The sequence below is a fragment of the Elephantulus edwardii genome, unplaced genomic scaffold (assembly GCF_000299155.1).
Source record: "Elephantulus edwardii isolate Elephantulus edwardi_28Jun2011 unplaced genomic scaffold, EleEdw1.0 scaffold00017, whole genome shotgun sequence".
NCBI lineage: Eukaryota > Metazoa > Chordata > Mammalia > Macroscelidea > Macroscelididae > Elephantulus > Elephantulus edwardii.
The window spans coordinates 24,318,232-24,338,373 of record NW_006399767.1 but is presented as its reverse complement, the minus strand read 5'-3'; the positions used below and the strand labels follow the sequence as shown (position 1 = coordinate 24,338,373).

At 46.8% G+C, this 20,142-nt stretch overlaps 1 protein-coding gene across 1 annotated transcript; it reads right to left on the bottom strand.

Annotated features, from left to right (window-relative positions):
- Nucleotides 1-497: 497 nt before the first annotated feature.
- ETV7 (ets variant 7) lies at nucleotides 498-18,532 on the bottom strand. The gene is made up of 8 exons (XM_006882171.1): nucleotides 18,139-18,532; nucleotides 16,637-16,722; nucleotides 13,072-13,207; nucleotides 6,291-6,455; nucleotides 4,470-4,595; nucleotides 1,787-1,929; nucleotides 721-821; nucleotides 498-609 (listed from the first exon to the last, which is right to left on the bottom strand). Exons 1-8 carry the CDS (start codon nucleotides 18,530-18,532, stop codon nucleotides 498-500), a joined length of 1,263 nt encoding a protein of 420 aa, XP_006882233.1.
- Nucleotides 18,533-20,142: the final 1,610 nt, after the last annotated feature.

Sequence of the window (20,142 nt, the reverse complement as noted above, 5' to 3'; positions counted from 1 at the left end):
ATGGCAGCTCTTATTGTCATTATTATTACAGATGGTAACAAAGCACTAATCAAGCCTCCTTTCATACATCAGCCTCCTGAGGGTGGGTTTTTATGAGTTGCTCCTGATTCAGAAGACAGCTGAGGCTCAGTAAGGGTCCTCATTTCCTTCGATAGGAAATGAAGCAATTGATTTGGGTGTCCTCTCAATGCCCAGCTCACTCTCCAAGCTGGGTGGGTATCAGAGGGGCGGGGAGGGCAGAGAGTCCAATTTCTCTGAGCCTATTTAGTCCCAGGGCTTCCAAACCTAGGGGACACCGTGCCCTGTCCTGGAGGGGACAACTTTTCCAGCTTCTGGTCCTCTTAAGTCCTCATGCAATGTGGACTATATAAAATCCAGCCGGGGTGGGGAGAGGATTCTGGCTGCCTTGCGTGGAGTGAGGCACCTACCGTGGCTGCCTTCCTGGGAGACAGTTCCTGCCCTGTCAGTCCCAGGCACCTGGAGGAGCCCCCTGCCCCTCATGGAGAGACCTGCAGCATGTCTTCACTGAAATCCACCCCATCACTCCTGGCTCTTCGCTCGACACAACTACTCTTGTCCTGGATGATCTTCCCAGGCGTCTTCAGGAATCTGGAATCCAGGCCACAGCTGCAAATTAGCCCTGCCCCCAGCTACAGGGGGCTCCTCACCCAGTGGGTCACAGACCCACCTCCCATTTTACCTCAGCCCGCAGCCACTCACCTGAACAGAAGCTTCTGCCCAGGCTCTTTCTTAATGATGTTCAGTTTGTAGTAGTGGCGCAGGGCGCGGGACATTTTCTCATAGGTCATGTTCACCCGGTTCTAAGAAGGCAAAGCAGCCGACGTCACCATCCCTTGAATTTGGAAAGAGAAGTCCAGGGGAGAAATAGCAAGACGGGCCTTTCACCTGGGCTTTGGGGTTAGTTGGAAGCCCAGCTCCACCACTTGGAAACCATGTGATCTTGGGACATGTTTCATTACCTCTATGTTTTATTTGCTGGTATATAAGAAAATGAACAAGGGGAGCTCTGGTGGCCTAGTGGCAAGGAGCTGCAACTACAATCCCAGAGGCGCACGGTTCAAATCCACCAGATGCTCTGCCGGGGAAGGAGGGACAATGTCCTGTACCAGTCAGATCTGATTTGACGGTACACTCACACAAAAATAATAAAATTAAAAAAAAAAGAAAATTAACATCGCTTTCTAGATTGTGGTGAGATTAAATTAGCCAAACCATGGAAAAGGAGGGAGCTTGGGTGGCCTATTGGCAAGAAGCTGCGGTGCAATCCCGAAGGCCCGCAGTTCAAGGCCACCATCTGCTCTGCGGGAGCAGGATGGGCAACCTCCTCCCATGTGATTAACTGCCTCTGAAAACCCGCCAGAGGGTCAGCTATGGGTCGGTTCCGATTCTATGGTACTCAACAACAACCATGAAAAAGGGGACTCTAGTGGCTTCGTGGTGAGGAGTTGTGCTGCCAATCCAAAGGCAGATGTTCGACTCCACCAGCTGCTCCTCGGGAGTTTTAAAAGGCTCAAATGCTAAATAAAAGTGAGAAGAAGTGACTAAAAGGCAAGATTACTGAGTTTCTTGACAATCTCTAGCCACAAGAGGTTAACTTCAGAGTCCTCAGTATCTTCCAAAGAGAAAGCGTCTGGGCACTCTGGCAGCTGGTGTAGCCCTGCCCACTGAAGACTGTCTTCTAGAGCTACGTGGTCCACTGTGACCCTCTGCCCTGCCCTCTGCTGGAAGAGTGGAGACTACCCCACCTGTTGGAACTGAGGTTCACCTTGTGGTTTCCCCAGAGTCTCGCAAGTCCATTTGGATCCACAACTCGAAAGATCTTGGCATCTCTGTCTTCCCATCTAATGTAGGGTTCATACCTGGTATCAGAGAGGAGTTGGTACACGTAATTCCACAGCAGCCGGCAGTCTGCAATGTAGCAAAGGGGGTGCAGACAGGGCATGTTACTGGAGCCATTAAGGACTGAGAACTTTGAGGCTGGGGCTCTGAAAGCATCAGAAAGTTGGTGAAGATGGTGGTGTTAACAGAAATGGCTGCTTTGGGGAGCTCATTACTCATGTCTCGTCCAATCCTCATCCCTCCAGGAGGCGGGTATCTTTAGCCCCATTTTGGTTTTGTTTACTCGTTATTCCATTGATTCTGGCTTAAGGAGAACTCATGTGTGCCGAGCAAAGCGGCTGCTTTAGCTTGTCCAAGGTTGTGACCTACTTTCAGAGCAGTCTAGGTGGGTTTGAACTGCCAATCTTTCCCATAGGGATTAACTTACCTCCTTAAGTGGCAAGCAGGACAGGAAATCTAATATAGCACTGCCCAGTGCCAAAGCCTTTCATCCAAAGGCACTTTTATCCAAGGGCAGCACAGGCTGAGGTGCCAAATATCAGCCCCCAGGTCCCTCTCTGCCCCATCCAGTCGCTTACTCACCAGGACCTATGTTAAAGCGGGATGATAAAGTCCAGCCCGTCTACACCCCTGAGAGACACTAGCTGGATTCTCATCTTCTGTGCAGGAGACAAGATTTAATTCCTGGCCAATACACTTCAGCAGAGCTTTCAGACTAAGATGGTCTGGGGCTCTACTTCCAAAATACCCAGGAAAACTGAGGGATCACAACAGTCACCCGTTTGTGGGATCATGCACCTCACTGTGCATAGCATTGCCATGGGCTGGATTCCAATACAATGGCAACAAACATCAACAATCTCCATCCCTGTCAGTGGCGTTCTGTGCCTCTGAGAGGGCCAGTGGGCACAGAGAGTCTGGAACAATGATGTGATCCTGAATCCTTGTACCCAAACTTCATGGCTGGGGGATTTCGGTCAAGTCACCTTAGCTGTTTCAAGCCATTGTTTCAGCAGAAGGCGTGATATAAGAACCAATCATATAATTGGGGGGGGGGTGGAAACCAACAACACTGCCTAGTAAAAAAGTAAATGCTCAATGGAAGTGAAGTATTGGGAGTAAGTGGGGGGCCGAGGGTGAGGAGGGAGGGAAATCATGGGGTCACAGTTTGGTGGGTAGAGGGAGGGGTGAAGGAATTAGGAAAGATCTAGTGGGGATCTGAGAAGACCGAGTAGTAGGCATAAATCAATGGTGATTAATTTTATACATGGGAATGACTGTATGGAACACAATGTGAATGAAGGAATGAAAAAAGAAAAGGAAGTTAAGTATTATTATTTAAAGATCAAATTATGTTTCAGACATTCCTGTCATTTCCAACCTAGAAGCCAGGTTTCTGGCTCCCTGAAGTGTTTTAAAAGAAATGTGGTGGCCCCACCATCACTAGAAAAGGCCCTTTAAAAAGGAAGGAAGCTTATCTGTCAGTCAGGAAATTTAAAAATGATTGGGGAGTGGAGCTGGGCTGTCTGGATTTATATCCCAGCTCTGCAACTTACTTCACTGTGCCACTCTCAAAGGGCTGAGGATTGAATAAATCAATTCAGGTAAAGTCCTTTGAATCATGCCAGGCACACAGTAAACACTCAATTTCAAAATCAATATCATTTAAAAGGGAGCCCGGGAGGATAGCTTCTTGGTGCCAATTTGAGTGCTGGCTCTGTTTTGCTGACCTGGCTTTGCCCCGGAGAGAAGGTGGGCTTGCTTCTCCCAATCACCACTGCTGCTGGAGCCAGATTACGGTCAGCATGCAGGCACACCACTCAACCCCTCTGAACCAGGCCTCTCACGCCCCTAGGACTCCACTCTGCACACTTCCCTCCTCGGTGGGGAACACAGCCCCCTACTCACCAGCGATCCTGCCGTCAATGGGGGCCTGGGTCATGGTACAGGAGGAGCGGACCTCCTCAGACTGGCAGCCAAGTTCTGCACAATGAGATAAGTTGAAGGGCTCTTCCCTGCTAAGAGGCCACTTGGTCAAGTCGGGGACATCCAAGCAGCTCAAGGGGCTGGCAAGCAAGTACCAGGTCTGGTGGCTGCTGCAAGAAGCCACTCCAGAGAGCTCCCTGGGAGGGCCTAGTCCCTTTTGAAAACAGACCAACAGCATTGATTCTTGGGGCCCAGACTCCCCCCTATAGTGGGATCCTCAACACCAAGGCCCCTGGATAGCACTCCTAATGCTCTTCCTTCATCTAGTGTAGGGGAGAGTGAATATTCCTACATCTGGGTCCCTAGAGAACTTGGCTAGAGCCACTTCTGTGGGACTGAAAGCCCAGGGAGAGGTCACAGGAGACTGAGAGAAAAGGAAATACAGGCACAGATGAAGAGAACAGAGAAATAGCAAGATGAGAAGCAGGGGTGCTCAGAAGAGTTATGAGAAGTGAATTCAAGACCAGGAGATGAAGGCCAAAGACACAGGGCTGGAAGAGGATGGAGCTTGCCCCATATTCCCTGCCCTGCCTCCTTCATTACTCTGCTTTGAGGAAGCCCTCATCTCCCAGTGAGGCTAATCTGAGGAAGGTCCCAGAGCTTCATACAAAGTCATCTCTTACCTTGCAGGAGGCTGGGAGGCTGTTGTATGGGCATCTTCTGTCTGAAGATCGCTCCAAAAAAGGGCCTGCACACCAGGGCCCGCCGCTGGGTCTTGATGTACTGGAGCAGCTCATACAGGATGTCACCTGTACAGGGGTCAAGAGGGCAGGCTGCTGACTTGGCCCTGCTCCCCTGCAGTCACCTGCTTCTCAGAGTGAGGGCTGGGATCCTGATGCAGCTCCGAAAAAGCTGGGGCAGTGGAGGGCAGGGCCACTGTTACCCCTCTGATGGATCCAATAAAAGGCATCCTTTCTCGGGACACATCCAGAATTTGAAACATAAGTTCCTGGGCTAAAGGCTCAGATGAAAGTTGTCACCAATTGGATAAGAAAGTACATAGACCTCGATAAACATTATCAAAACTCAAAACAAAAAATAAACAAAAAAGGCATTCTTTCTTGGTGAATGAGCACAGGAGCTGCCAAGGCTCAAGGATGCTGTTCAGCTCTCACAGATCAAAGGCCTGTGGCAGTGCACAAACTGTACAAACCATACATGTCCCTGCAGCAGACACTGTTCTTCTAAGGCTCACTGGATTCCCCTAGCTTTTTGAAAGGGCTGCTCCTGCCTTCTAAGGAACAAGAGCCCCAGACATTTCCTTCCAATACCTCATTCTTTGGACACTAAATGAACCTCTTCCTACAAAGCAGGGGTTGGAGGGCCCTGACCATGGCCCAGAAACCTCCTGTGACTCCCATCTCTGGGCTAAGGTGCTAGTTGGGGAGGATAGAGGGGGACCTCCTGGGTAGAGAGCCATCCTGGGAATCTATAGCTACCAGCAGGATGAGATGTAGGCAGCCGACACTTGAGGCCCAGAGGTGAATGTAGGAAGCGGGGGTCTGTAACCAGGGAGGGAGACAATCAGAACACAACTCCCCTTTGCAGCTGTGATTGGCAGGGCTGTTATAGTTCTAGTAGGAAGCCTTGTGTGGGGTCAGTTCTCGGCTTTCTGCCTACGTCCATTTCCCACTTGAGATCTTAAAGGAAGGGATTACGTCCCAACTGCTACTGAAAAAGGTTTACAGGGGAAATGATGCCCTAGGACGTAGAATACGTCATGGGACTGGTCTTGGACATACTGTGAGAAAGGAAGTAACTCAGAATATTTAAGAAAATCACTCAGCCACATATACCACGAGCTTGCAAGGTCAAAAAGAGGGCTGCGTGGAAAACATGACTGAAGTCATTTAAAAAAAAAAAAAAGATACCAAATCAGCACATCCCCTCGGAGGCACCCGAGAGCAGGCCACTGTGAAGCAGGCTGTTTGTGGATGTTGCTGGAAGGCTCAGCCCACCGCCTTTGCCTTCTGCTGCCTTCATTGGAAATTCAAGCCTCTTAAGCCTCAGGCCTAAGTTTCTGGTTAAAATACAAACTTCTTGGAATGAAAAGCGTTTGTCATTATCATCAGTTTATATACCTCATGTGAATGAATATTTTTTTTCTGTAGGTTTGGGCTTTTGTTGTTGTTGTTGTTGTTTTTAGGAGTAGGGTGGGGAAGGAGGCATGGGAAGGAGTAGGGTGGAAAATAAAGAGGGGGAAATTCTGGCCTCAGACAAGGAGGGTAGAAGAGGTCCATGGGGCAGACAAAACCTTTGCAAAAGCCTGGCTGGGAATCACCCGGCAAATGGTATTCTACAACACGGGGAGGTGGGACGCCCCAACCAAAGCCTGCTCCACCTCCTTCCCTGTGTCCTCTTTAGGCACTTGGGATGCTCTGGCCTACCCTGGTTTCCCTGAAAGCCTCTGGAGCAGGTGGGTTCTCCCCCACCCCCATCCCGACCTGAAGCAGGGGCTCGGTGCCGGAAGTCGTCCTTGGTGAGGATGCACAGGGCGCGGCCGTTCATCTCGAACCCTTGCGCAAGGGTGCGCTGCAGAGCGAACTCCTGCTCCGCCCAACGCAGCCAGTGCAGCACGTCCTCCTTGCTCCAGAGCGCGGGCTGGATGCCTGGAAGCAGGGAGCACACGGGCTGGGACAGCGGATAGGCCTGCAGAGCGCGGCAGACACCCCCACACACACACACCCCACCCTCGCCACCTCCCCAAGCTCTTCTGGCTCCAGACTCGGGATTTTTTGAATCGCTATCTAGGTGCTCTCCCGCGCGTCCCTTCCATCTTTCATTTTCTCCGCCACCATGCTATTTGTTCTTTGCATTCTTGGCACCTTACACTCTTCAAAATTACATTTCACATTTGAGATAATTAACATTTCTATCTAACATTATACTGTATGTGATGTAAAAATCACCCCACCATCGTTGCATTGATTCAGGCCTACGATTCCCCCTCTCTGCATTTTCAGCTCCTTCGCGTCAACCAGGAAGTTCTGGTGGCCTAGTGGGTGAGGAGGGCTGCTGTCAACCCCACGGTAAGCAGTTCAAATCCAGCAGTTGATCGGAGAATGGAAGATGAGTATGGAAAATCTCATATGTTATGGTTTACAGCCTCTGAAAGCCCACTGGAGGATGAGCTAGGAATCGGTCCCACTTCACTGCAATTAGTTTTGGGTCCTATTAATCAAAAGGAGTCCTGGTGGTGTGGTGGTTAAAGTGTTCTGCTGTTGGTCAGCAGGTTCAAACACAGTAGCCTAGTCTTGATGAGAAAGAAAAGACAGATTAATTCCCTAAAGAGGTATGGCCTTGGAAATCTTATGGAGCCAGAACAGGCTGGACAGTAATGGGCTGGATTGGGTTTGGGTCACATTAAAGTCCTGCCCAGGGACCTCCTAATTGGGGAATTCAGCTGGGCTGGTTCCCAGCCTCTGGGACAGATCTGGGCAAAGCCCCCAGTGTGGGGCTACAGACAGAGATCTGTCACAGTTGAGGGAGGAGTCTGGGTGTCTCCCTGCTGGATCAGCACCTTCCACATCCATACGTGTTGACCATGGGGTGGCCAGTCCTCAGCACGATGGTCCTCTCACAGCTCTTCTCACTGGGCCAAGCACTTCTTCATACAGTCACTGCACCCTCCTAGCTTCATGAGACACAGAGCCTCGCCTGTCTGTGCCATCCCCCCAACACCTAGACACCTGGGACAGAAATGATGTTCAATAAACACTAAATATCTAACAGAGTGGGCCACATTTGTTAGAATTTTAGCTGTCCCTAAAATAAGTTCCTAGGTACTCTCTCAGGAGTGAAGGATGTGAACATGCGTGTGCAGCAGCACATGATAGGTAAATTCCTTTCAAGCATCCCAAAGTTGCAGACAAGGCTCCATCCCTCTACCTGTGACGTCCGGAGGCAGGAGGTGGTGCTGTGTATCTCCTGTGGCTTAGTCACAACCAGGAGCTGGGAATGAAAGTCAATTTCAAAACACAGAGATGCTTCAATCCCTCTCCAGCTGACCGTGGGAAGGCCACCACCTCCAGTTGCTGTCTTGCCGACTCACACTCAGAGTTTCAACCTCACGGGTGTCACAGTAGAACAGAGCTCCATGGGGTTTTCACCCCTTGAGAAGGCGTTCCCTCCTCTCAGACTCACTCGTGACCTCAGCCTGGGTCTTGCAAATAGTCCCCCAGCACTGCTGGCCGCTGAAGAGCCTTACAGCTTTGCCCTTTCATCACTCCTAACTCACCCAGCCTCATGCAATCCCTGATGGACACAGACCAAGAACAAGGCAGTGGAGGCAAACTCTTTCATCTTGCTCTCCACAAAACGGACTTGTGAATCTCCTGTCGTGAGTTGGGGGAAACGCCCCTCATCTACCCCTCCATCCCAGACCACCTCCGGTCACTTGGCTTTACAAGAGAGTCCTCAGAGTGGACTTTCTGCAGCTGTCCTGTACATCTCAGCTAGACAAACACATACAGGGAAAATGAGCCTACAGGGAAATAACATGTGTTCCCCTTAACTCCAATCCACAAAGCTAAGCAAGACTCGTTTTGTTTGTTCTCCTTCCTGCACAGGCAATCTGCCCCAGCCATTTCAACGAAAGCTGGAGGTGGAGAAGGAAGAGGAGTGGGACTAGAAAAATGTGAGAAACAGGACTGGTGTCCCAGCCATGTGAAAGGTCAAAGTCTCCTGTGGTGTCAGCAGTTTGTCTGGGATGTTGTTGACAGGAAAGTGAGTCATTCAGCATGCCCCATCTTTTAAACTTAGTGTTATGCTCTAATGGCCACGGCTGTTATCATCTCAATATTCTCAGACATTTGGATGAACAGAAGTCAGAAGATCTAAGATGATAAGCACAGAGGCATCCGACCAGCAGCCAATACCACCTTGCCTGCCACGTGTGCGAGCTACAATGGAAGTGGACCCTCTAATCCTTGTCAAACCTCAGACATCTGCACCCCATTCAGCTGTCACCTGCTAAGAGACCTCTAACTGCCTGGCAAGTCCACTCCCAAATTTCTGGTTCAAAGAAACTCAGATGGATAAGAAATCACTGTTATTGTTTTAAGTCTCTCTATTTTGGAATGCTTTGTTGTAACATGAGAACTACTAACATTAGGACATTTGGAATAATTTGCTGCACATTTCTAATCATAAAAATGTCAAGTCAGAGTATAGGATTGGCAGCCTCCTTTATGATTTTATGTTTCCTCAGGCAACAAAAAGATCTTAAGAAAGAAAAAGAGCTCTTCTTACACTCCATCATGGCACAGGAAGGAGGTGAAAAAGAAAACCCCATGCAGGAGCATCACATAGGCAAGCTCTGCCTCAATCAACATCTAGGGGAGAGTGGACACAGACTGACCTGGGAAGCAAAAGTGTTGGCTCACGGGCCAGACTCCTGCATTCTCCATAGTCAGATACACCATCAGATCCTTTGGCAGTATGTTATTGTTAGGTGTCATCAAGTCGACTATGACTCATAGAGACCCTGTGATCAATTGCTCTGAACCTTGCCCTATCCTGAACCAACCTGTCTCTGACACACCAGACTTCATTGTCAGTCACTATGTTAATCCATCTCATCCAGGATCTTCCTCTCCAGCACTGACTCTCTATCCTTTCAAGCATGGTGTCCTTCTGGCAACATGCCTAGAATATGTGAGACGGAGCTTCAAAATCCTTGCCTCCAAGGAGCAACCTGGTCTGACCTTTTCCAGGACAGGCTTATTTGTTCTCTTAGCAGTTTATGGTATGTTCAATACTCTTCTCAAGCACCATAATTCAAAGGCATTGATTCTTCTGTCATCTTTTGTCATTGTTCATCTCTCAGGTACACAGTAAGCAACTGACAAGACCACAGTCTGGATCAGATGCACCTTAGTCTCTAGACTGACATCTTTGCTCTTCAACACTTTGGAAAAGTCCCTGACAGTAAACTCTCCTAAAGCAATTCATCTTTTGATTTCCTGACATCGGGTGCCATGTGTTGATTGTGGATCCTAGCAAGATGGAATTGTTAACAACTTCAATCTTTTCTCCATCTATCATGGCACAGCCAATTGGCCCACTAGTGAAAATCTTTGTTATTAGGAGCAATGAAAATATTGCTGTCCACTGCACAGTCTGAGGGTCTGAGGGGCTAAGATGGAAGAAATCTTGGAAAAAGGTTTAAAGGTGAATGAGTACTGGGAAAAAGTATTTGGTAATGACATATCAGATAAGGGACTCGTATCCAGAATTTATAAAATACTTGAGTACCACAACAAGATAAAGGTAAATAATCAAATAGAAAAATGGGCACAGAAGATGAACAGACACTTCACCAAAGAAGACATTCAGATGGCTAACAAGCACATTAAAAAAATGTTCAAAATCCCTAGCTCTAAGAGAGACAAATCAAAACAACTATGAGATATCTTCTCACCCCAGTCAGAATAGCACAATTTAACAGAACAGCCAGCAACAAATGCTGGCGAGGTTGTGGAGAAACTGGAACCCTTATTCACTGTTGGTGGGAGTGTAAAATGGTGCAACCACTGTGGAAGATGGTATGGCATTTTCTCAAAAAGTTGCAAATAGAAATACCATTTGACCCAGCAATTCCACTACTGGGAATATACCCCAAAGAGACCATAACTGACATCCAAGCAGATATATGCACACCCATGTCTATTGTGGCTTTGTTCACAATAGCAAGGAGTTGGAAACAACTTAAGTGCCCATAAACAAACAAATGGATAGAGAAGCTGAGGTATAGTCACACAATGGAATACTACGCTGCATTGAAAAACAAGGAACTCATGCAATATTATTCAAAATGGGTGACCCTGGAGGACATTATGCTGAGTGAAGTATCTCAGTCACAAAAGGGCAAATACTGCACAGTGCCAATGTTGTAAAACAAGACTGACATCGGGGTTGGGGGGAGACCTCACCAGCGTTTGTTGCTGGCCGTTCAGTTAAATTTTGGTATTCTGACTGGGGTGAGATGATATTTCATTATTATTTATTAATAATAAATTATAAAACATAAAAAGGTGAATAAGTACAAGTTAATTAAAAATAACTTCTCAGATACCGGAAACTTTGGTTTGGGGATCCAGAAGCACATTGATCTAGGGATCACATAGGATTCCAGCTCTGGTATCAATGGCCTGGACTTCTTTTTTTTCTGTTATTTTTTATTATTAATTTTAATGAAAATTTACAGAGACTTTGGAAATTCATTCATTGTTGCACTTTTCTCCCTGCCCATCCCTCATTCCCCCGACCCAGTTCACTCTTATCTTTGAAAAGTAAAAGAAAAATTCTTTCATTGTTTTACAATCCCTCCCTCCAGGTCCACTCCACTTTGCAGCCTTCGCTCTGGACTCCTGTCATGACAATAAAACCTAATCACATATCCCTTTTAAACCGTTTTCTCCCTCATCTGTTTCAATGCAGTATATATTATTTATCCCATCTTTCTCAGTCTCCCGCCAACCCCGAAGTCAGTCCTGTTTTACAACAGTGTTGCCAGGCAGTATTTGTCCTTTTGTGACTGAGATACTTCACTCAGCATAATGTCCTCCCGGGTCACCCATTTTGAATAATATCGTATGAGTTCCTTGTTTTTCAATGCAGCGTCGTATTCCATTGTGTGAATATACCACAGCTTCTCTATCTATTCATTTGTTGATGGGCACTTAAGTTGTTTCCAACTCTCAGTTATTATGAACAAAGCCACAATAGACATGGGTGTGCATATATCTGCTTGGGTGTCAGTTATGGTCTCTTTGGCCTATATTCCCAGTAGTGGAATTGCTGGGTCAAATGGTATTTCTATTTGCAACTTTTTGAGAAAGCGCCATACCGTCTTCCACAGTGGTTGCACCATTTTACACTCCCAACAACAGTGAATAAGGGTTCCAGTTTCTCCACAACCTCGCCAGCATTTGTTGCTGGCTGTTCTGTTAAATTGTTCTATTCTGACTGGGGTGAGAAGATATCTCATAGTTGGTTTTGGCCTGGACTTCTATGTGGCGCTGGGAAGGCCAAGTTTCAGCTTCACAGACAAGAAGCACAAGACAGGCTGCATTAGGGCCAAACACAGAGTCAGCAAAAAGGAGGCCATGCGCTAGTTTCAGCAGATGTATAATGGGATCATCCATCCTGGAAAATAATTTCCTATTTCTACCCAAAAGATCAGTAAAATGTTTTTAGTGACATGTAAAAGAAATTAAAGAGCACCGCCCATCCATTTCTCATGGCTATTTTTGAGAAGAGCAAAATACTGAGAAATGTGGAGGGTCAAATAAAAAGAGGAAGACTCCCAAGAAGACGGATTGACACAATGATTATAACAATGAGCATATAAGAGATCAGAGATCGTTAGGATTGATGCAGGAGGTGCAGGACAGGACAAGGCTCCGTCTGTTTTTCACAGGGTATTAGTTGTAGTCAACAAGTTGGCACCTAAATCAACAACATCTTCTATGCTTCTCTGTCATTTTCCAGCCTTTGGTGGTGTTCATTGCTGTTGAGTCGGAACCAACTCACAGCCAGCCCTCCAGCAAGTTTTCAGAGGCTGGAAATCACACAGGAGAAGAATGCCCACCTTTTTCCTTCAGAGCAGCTGATGGATTCAAACAACCTTACTTTGGCTTGGGAGCACAACTCCCTACCCACTAGGCTACCAGAGCTCCCTCCCTTTTTTTTAACAATAAAAATGGAATATAAAATTTAAGAAAATAGAAAACATCTGTGTAAGCAAGGGTTTGCTGCTTAGCCCTTTCTGATTAACATCTCCAGCTCTTGGTCTTCAGGCAGGAAGGCACCTAATAACTCATACAGTCTCAGCCCTCACCACACCAATGAGGAGAGTGTCTGCCCTGTCAGCTGAAAATCCTCCACAATGAGAGTTCACATTCACCTTCTCTGACTTCCCTGCTAGGAAAAGTTAGAAGAAACCAGTGAGGAAATAGCAAACTGGGTGGTGGTGCTGGTGGTGGTGGTGGTGGTGGTGGTGTGGTGTGTGCTGTTGAGTCAGAACTGACCCATAGCTGAGCCTCTGGTGGGTTTTCAGAGGCAGTAAAATCACAGGGGAGGAGACTGTCCATCTTCCTCCCACAGAGCAGCTGGTGGGCTCAAACAATGTGCCTTTAGGCTGGCAGCGCAGCTCCTTACTACTAGGCCACGAGAGCCCCCTTAACAGTTTGTAAAAGATCAGCTCTTCTCCCCTTTACTCACGGAGGCTCCCAGGCAGTTTACAGATCCTCCCCTTCCTCAGCGGGTGCGCTTGAACATCACGTCTGGCTGGGGCCTGAGTGGCGGGAGGTGTTGTATGTGCTGTGGAGCACAGAGGAGAACTGGCCACTGCTCCCTCCTAGACAGGAAAGCCCAGAACAGTCAGTCAAAGGAGTGCATCCTGACAAACGCTCAGACCCACTACCACCGCCTGTCGCACAGTGATCCTACAGGATCACGTTGGCCTGCCCACAGGGTTTCCAATGTGGTTAATCTTTACGGAAGCTGAGCGCCTCGTCTTTCTCCCATGGAGTGGCTGGAGGATCCAAACGGCTGCCCACTGGGTTAGTAAGTGAATACTTTAACCACTGCACCACAAGGTTTCAAACCAAAACTATACCCATACAATAGAGTTCAATTTAGAGTGACCCTCCATTGGGTTTCTGAGGCTGCAAATCTTTTATGTCTTTTTCCTGCAGAGCACTTGTTAAACTGAGGCTGCTTACCTTTTGGGTTGCAATCATCTGGCATATAACACACTATAATTCAACTCAATGCCATGGAGTCAGAACCTACTCATCACCAAGCTCCCACTGTGTTTCTGGGGTTGTAGATCACACAGGAGGAGAATGCCTGTCTTTCTCCCTTGGGGTCACGGGTGGATTCAACCAGAGCTCCCTGCCACACACTATGCCACCATTAAATTTATAAGAATTCTTTTTTAAGTAAACAAGATGAGGAGTTCCGTTTTTTTGTCTCCTTACTTAACAAACACTACTGAGTTCCTCTCTGCCTTGTAAAACAAAAAGGCTGTCATCAAAATTCTTCTCTATTGTGCTTCAGTCTCTGTTTTCCTCCCTAATGTACTTCTTTCTCAGTTAAGTCAAAAGTAAAAACTTGGTTCTGTGTTTTATCTAAATTTAAAGAGTCCAAATGACTGATACAAATAAGACTTCCATGTATCTTCAACTGAGGTGAAGAACAGTAAACATATCAAAAACTTCCAATAAACCAAAACCAAAAAGCCCTAAAAAAAAAGAAAAATTCTTTTTTAAAGAAAAAAGCCTTCATTGCTGCCCACAGATTCATCTTGCTACAATCAACATCTTGTACACAGTGGAGAGTTTTATATCCTGCGTTGAATTATTGTTGTTGTTGTTGTTATTGTTAAGTGTCACTGAGTTGAGCATGACTCATAGCAACCTATGAACAAAAGACCTGAATCCTGTTGTATAACTATTGTCATTTCTCTAAGTTCATAGAGTTTCCAAAGGCCTTTTGTTTTGAAAAGTGGGTGTAAATCCTGCTTCCAAGCCTGTCTCAATCTGGAAGCTCCACCAAACACGGTCCACCATCGGTAACCATTACGGCATTTGACACACCAGTGGCACATCGTTCAGTATCACAGCAACCCGAAGTTGCCTCAGTACAGTGAATTGACCGACCAATGCTGTACCACTTAGAGGAATGTACATACCAAACAGAATTAACAAGGCAGCCCAACCAACTTTTAAAAACCCAGGTCCGAGCTCCAGGCCCTGACTGGCTCTAAATAAGAAGTTTCCAGGCCACAGTACATTACTGAATTACATCTCCCCAATTCAATCATCATGTTCCCTTGCTCTATTCAGACAATAGCTTCTTGATCTAGCTATAGATTTCTCATGAGCACAATTAAGTGTTCTGGGGTTCCCATTCTTTTCAATGTTTCTATAATTTATTTTGATCCACATAGTCAAATGCCTTTACATAGTCAAAAAACACAAATAGACATTCTTCTGGTAGCTAGGATCCATCTGACATCCACAATCATATCCTTAGTGCCACAGCCTCTTCTAAACCTAGCTTGAACTTCTTGCACTTCCCCATTTTAGCTGGTTTTTGATTATTTTCAGCAATATTTTGCTTGCATGTGATATTAATGGTATTGTTCAATAATTTCCACATTCTGTTGTATCACTTTTCTTCGGAATGGGAACAAATATGGATCTCTTCCAGTCAGTTGGTCAATCAGAAGTTCTCCAAATTTCCTGATACATTCAGGAAAGACTGATGAGTATATCCAGGGCTGCTTCTGTTAGTTAAAACATGGTAATGATAGTCCATCGATTCCTGGGCCTTATTTTATGCCTTCAGTGCAACTTGAACTTCATCCTTCATTACCACTGGCTCTAGTTCATATGGTACTTCCCAAAATTTTTCAGTGTAAACTAATTCTTGTCTGAACTAGTTGACACTAATTGTTGTCTGAACCAATTGCTGTCTGAACTGAGCAAGGGAACACTGAATGGCTTAAAATCAGGAAGGGTGTGTGTCAGGGCTGTATCCTCTCTCCATATCTATTCAATCTGTAAGCAGAGCAAATACTTCGTTAAGCCTGACTCTATGAAGAAGAATGTAACATCAGGATTGGAGAAGACTCATCAACAACTTGCCTTGTGCAGATGACACAACCTCACTTGCTGAAAGAGAGAAGACATAAAATGCTTGCTGCAAAAGATAAGAACTACAGCCTTTGGTATGGATTACATCTCGACATAAAAAAAAACAAACAAACCAAGGTCCTCACCACAGGACCAACAGTCAACATAATGATAGATGGAGGAAGGATTGAAGCTGTCAGCAATTTCAATGTGCTTGGATCACAATATCCTTAGTACCAACACTCAGGAAATCAGGAGACATATTGCATTGGTCACATCTGCTGTTAGGGACAATGATGTCAATTTGAAAACTAAGATGTGCCTGATTCAAGCCATGATCTTTTTAATCACCTCCAATGCATCAGAGAACTGGACAATGGATAAGGATGACAGAGGAAGAATTGATGACTTTGAGCTGTGGTGCTGAAGAAGAGAATATCCCATGGACAGCCAAAAGAGCAAATGGATGTCTTGGAGAAAATGCAGCCAGAATGCTCCTTGGAGGCAAAAAGATGGTAAAGTTTCGTTTCATATATTTTGGACATGTAACTAGGCGAGGCTATTCCTTGAAAAGAGAAGAGGGGTCAGCAAAGGAGAAGAAAACCCCAATGAGATGGATTGACACAGTGACTGCAGCAATGGGCTCAAGGCTATTGGAGATTATGAGGATGGCACAGGATAGGTCAGGGTTCAGGTCTGAAAAAAAAAAAGTTAAAAGAAAAGGGTTCAGGTCTGTTGTTCATAGGGTCACGATGAGTTGAACTTGACTCGATGGCACCTAGCAACAACAACAGTTCAAATGTTTCCTCTCATACATTTTCGGCAAATTGTTGGGAAGGGCCAGTTCCCAGAGAAAGACATCATGCTTGGTAGAAAGTGAAAAAGAGAAAGATTCTCAATGATATGAATTGATATATGTGGCTGCAACAATGGATTCCAGTACAGCAATAATTATGAAGATTCTGTAGGACAGGCAGTGCGTTTTGTCATTATTGTTGTACAAAGGTTTGCTATGAGTTTAAACTGACTAAATGGTGTCTAATCATGGAGGATAATTCAGGCTTTGTCATGCATATGCCTAATGCTGGCAGAGGTATCCTTCGCTAAGACTGTAACTTAAAATCTGAGGACCTGTGGATACATACTGGAATCTGTTCTTGTGAGAGGACAGAAGAGAATCTGTGGGGCCAGGAGCAAATTAGAAATAAGTAAGCAAACACGTAAATGCCATCTGCAAAAAAAGGGAAAAGATAATGATGAAAAACCTGGCAATGATTCTGGAACTCTGGTGGCCTAGTGGAAAGAAGCTACACTGAAAGCCAAGCGGTTTGAATCCATCAGCTGCTCCCAGGGAGAAATCACCTCCTGTGCTATTTACTGCCTCTAAAAACCCACAGCAGGGTCAGCTATGGGTCGGTTCCAACTCAAAGGTACACAACAACAACATCCAACTCAAAGGTACACAACAACAACATGGATAATGATTGCACTATGATTTATGAAATTGCTATTACTAAATTCATAGACACCTGAAAAATGTTGAATTGGCATTTAAGTGACAACTACTTGTACTTTCTTTTTAAATGGGAAAGAGATCCTCATAGAAATGACCAAACCCCACCTCCCTCACTGTAATGTGAAGTCTCTTTATCATTTTATGATCAGCATTGCCCACAGAGCTAATCAAGAAGATAAGAAAAGTGCTCTTGGAGCTTCCAGGGGTTCATGCATGATCAGTCACAGGCTGCCACATCTGGAAAAGGAAAACTGAAACCAGTCCCAGCAAAAGTCATTTGTTCCCTCTGGGGTCTTTGAGAGCTTTACCTTCATCTCTCAGTGTCTGAGGAGGATAATGTATCTAGAGCCAAGTATTTGGGACCTGGAGCTGACAAATCTCTGGAAGACTTGACTGCCACAAAAGAATGCAAATGTTTTATTGGGAGGGGGTTCTCACTTCACTTTTGGTCCTGCCTTTCCCATCCCAACTCCAGGTGCTTAACCAGAGGTAACTGAACCCAAGTGGAAGGGACTGCGCCTCTCTGGAGAAGAGACCCTAAGTCTTTCTTGGTCTAGGGCTTGTATACATCTCCTTGTCTACTCTTTTCTACTCTTCTAGACCAGGAGAATAGGGAATTCCAAGGTTGTAGCCACCTGGGAAATGCCAGGTGCTGAGTGTCAAACTTCAGTGTTTCACCTTGAAGGGCAAGGAGGTGTCTCATAAAGTGAGGGTGGATCTTGGGAAGAGGGTAGTGGAGAAAGAACCTTAGAAAGAGGAAAGGGGTTTCGGCTCTGGAGGCAGTGTTGCGGCTTTCAGGGAACAGACAGGAGCTGTGGTGGGCTGTGCACATGGAGGGGCCTGGCTTACGTTGAAATTGCTGGGGATCTCAGGTCTGAATTGTTAGGGGCAGAGAAGGCGTAAGGAAACTGTGGAAAGAGTTTGGAGGGGCCTGGAGGCCAGCTGGCTAACTCGGAATGATGTTGGAGGTGAGGGGCATAAGAGGTGGGAATGGAGGTGAGGGAGACGGAAAATGAGGTGTTCAAGTGAAATTCCAGCCAAAAGAAAGGTCTGATAAAACGAGTCTAAAAGTTGAAGTGATGGAGCAAGCATAGAGTGGGAGAAGGCAGGCGGGTCCCTCGGGGCTCTTACCTGCATTGTAGGTGGAGGCGGGCGAGGCGCGGGGCCTCCCTGGGGGCGCTGCATTGAGGGGCGCTGCAGGACGTCTGGGGCCGCCGCTCGCCGCCCCTCCCCTGAACCCCGTCACTGGGCCTGAAGACCCGGGTGGAAGGTGCGTAGGAGGGAACCGCCGAGGATCTGCCAGCGAGGCGAGCAGACACGCGGGCGCTTCGGTAAGCGCTTTCCTTCCCGGAAACGAAAACGAAAGAGTGGGATCTGGCTTCACTCCCACCCCGTCAAGTCTGGGGAGGGCGGGCGCCAGCCCGGGCAGGAGCGGGGTGCGGGGTCCGGGGTCCAGCGTCCAGCTGCTCGCCCTCCCACGGCACTCGCGTCTTCCCACCCCGCCCATGGATACCCCCTCGGGCATCCCTGCCTGTGGCCCACGTGGGACCAGGTGAAATTCGGCCGGGTTTGGGGAGCCCTTCCCCCCGGGTGAGTAGGAGGGGCTGTCCTTGGATCCCGCTAGACCAGGCGTCCTTCACTAGACAGGGTGGTCTTCACACCCACTCTCTGCCTCTGCTGGTTAGCCCTCTGGACGCCACACCGCCCCCCCATCTGAACACCTGTGGCGCTCCTCTAGGCCCTAATATTCAGTGAACACTGGCTGACAGCTTTACCCAGGTAGCTAACTGCTCTGGGCATGGAACGCACCAACCCATCACCCCTGTCCACCTGCCTCAGCTCTGAAGTTGCAGAGCACAAAATTGGACCAACACACACGCCAAAGAGAAGGAGCAGAGAAACCTTTAGAGCCTTTTGCAGAAAATCTACGGTTGGAAACGCTGTTATAAAGAAAGCTTTCACTCACTCAGTCACTGCCTAGAACTGGAACTGACCCGCAGCTGGCCTTCTAGTGGGTTTGCAGAGGCTGGAAATCGCAAGAAAGATTGCCCATCTTTCTCCTGTGGAGGAGTTGGTGGATTCAAACCACCTCTGAGTTGCCAGTACAATTCCTTCCTTCCTCTGCCACCAGAGCTCTCTCAAAAAACGTGTTAGCATTGATACATCATACAACAGACTCCTAATAGACAGTCAGAACCAGGCCAGCAAAAAAGGAGAAAGAAATGGCAAAGGCTATGAATAGGCAGTCCACTTAAAAGGAAATGCCTGGACATAGAAGTTGTTTAGACTCACTCATTATAAAGGATGTACAAATCGAAATTACTCTGAAATATTTTTTGACCTAGTCACAAAACTCAAATTCATTGCCACCAAGTTGGAATGGACTCATAGCTGAGTCTCCATTGAGTTCCTGAAGCTGTAAATCACACAGAGAGAGATTGCCTGTATGTCTCTGGACACTGATGGATCCAAACCCCTAGATAGGCATGGGCTTCAGTTGTTGTTATTGTTGTTGTTATGTGCCCTCAAGTCACTTGCTACTCATAGCAGCCCTATGTAGAAGAGCCCTAAATGTCACTCTATCCTGTGCCAACCTTGCCATCTCAAACACACTCACTCATTCCCATCACCCCAATCACAGAATCGATCCTTCTCATAAAGGGTCTTCCTCTCCTGTGCAGTCCTTCCACTCTCCCAAACATGATGTCCTTCTCCAAGGACCAGTCCCTCCTTGCAACATGCCCAAAGTATGTCAGACAAAGCTTCAGAATCCTTGACTCCAAGGAGCACTCTGGCTTCACCCTCTCCAGGACAAACTTGTTTGTTCTCCTAGCAGTCCATGGTATATTCAACACTCTTCTCTAGCACCATAGTTCAAACGCATCAGTTCTCTATCATCCCTAGTCACTGTCCAACACTCTGATGCATATCACCTAATTGTAAAGACTATAGCCTGGATCAGATGCACCTTAGTCTCCAGCCTGACATCATTGCTCTTCAGTACTCTTGAGAGATCCTTCACAGCTGACTTTCCCAATGCAATTTGTCTCTTGATTTCCTGGCTGCTGGTACCAAGAGTGTTGACTGTGGAGCCAAGTAAACGAAAACTGTTAACTATCTCAATCTCTTCAAAAT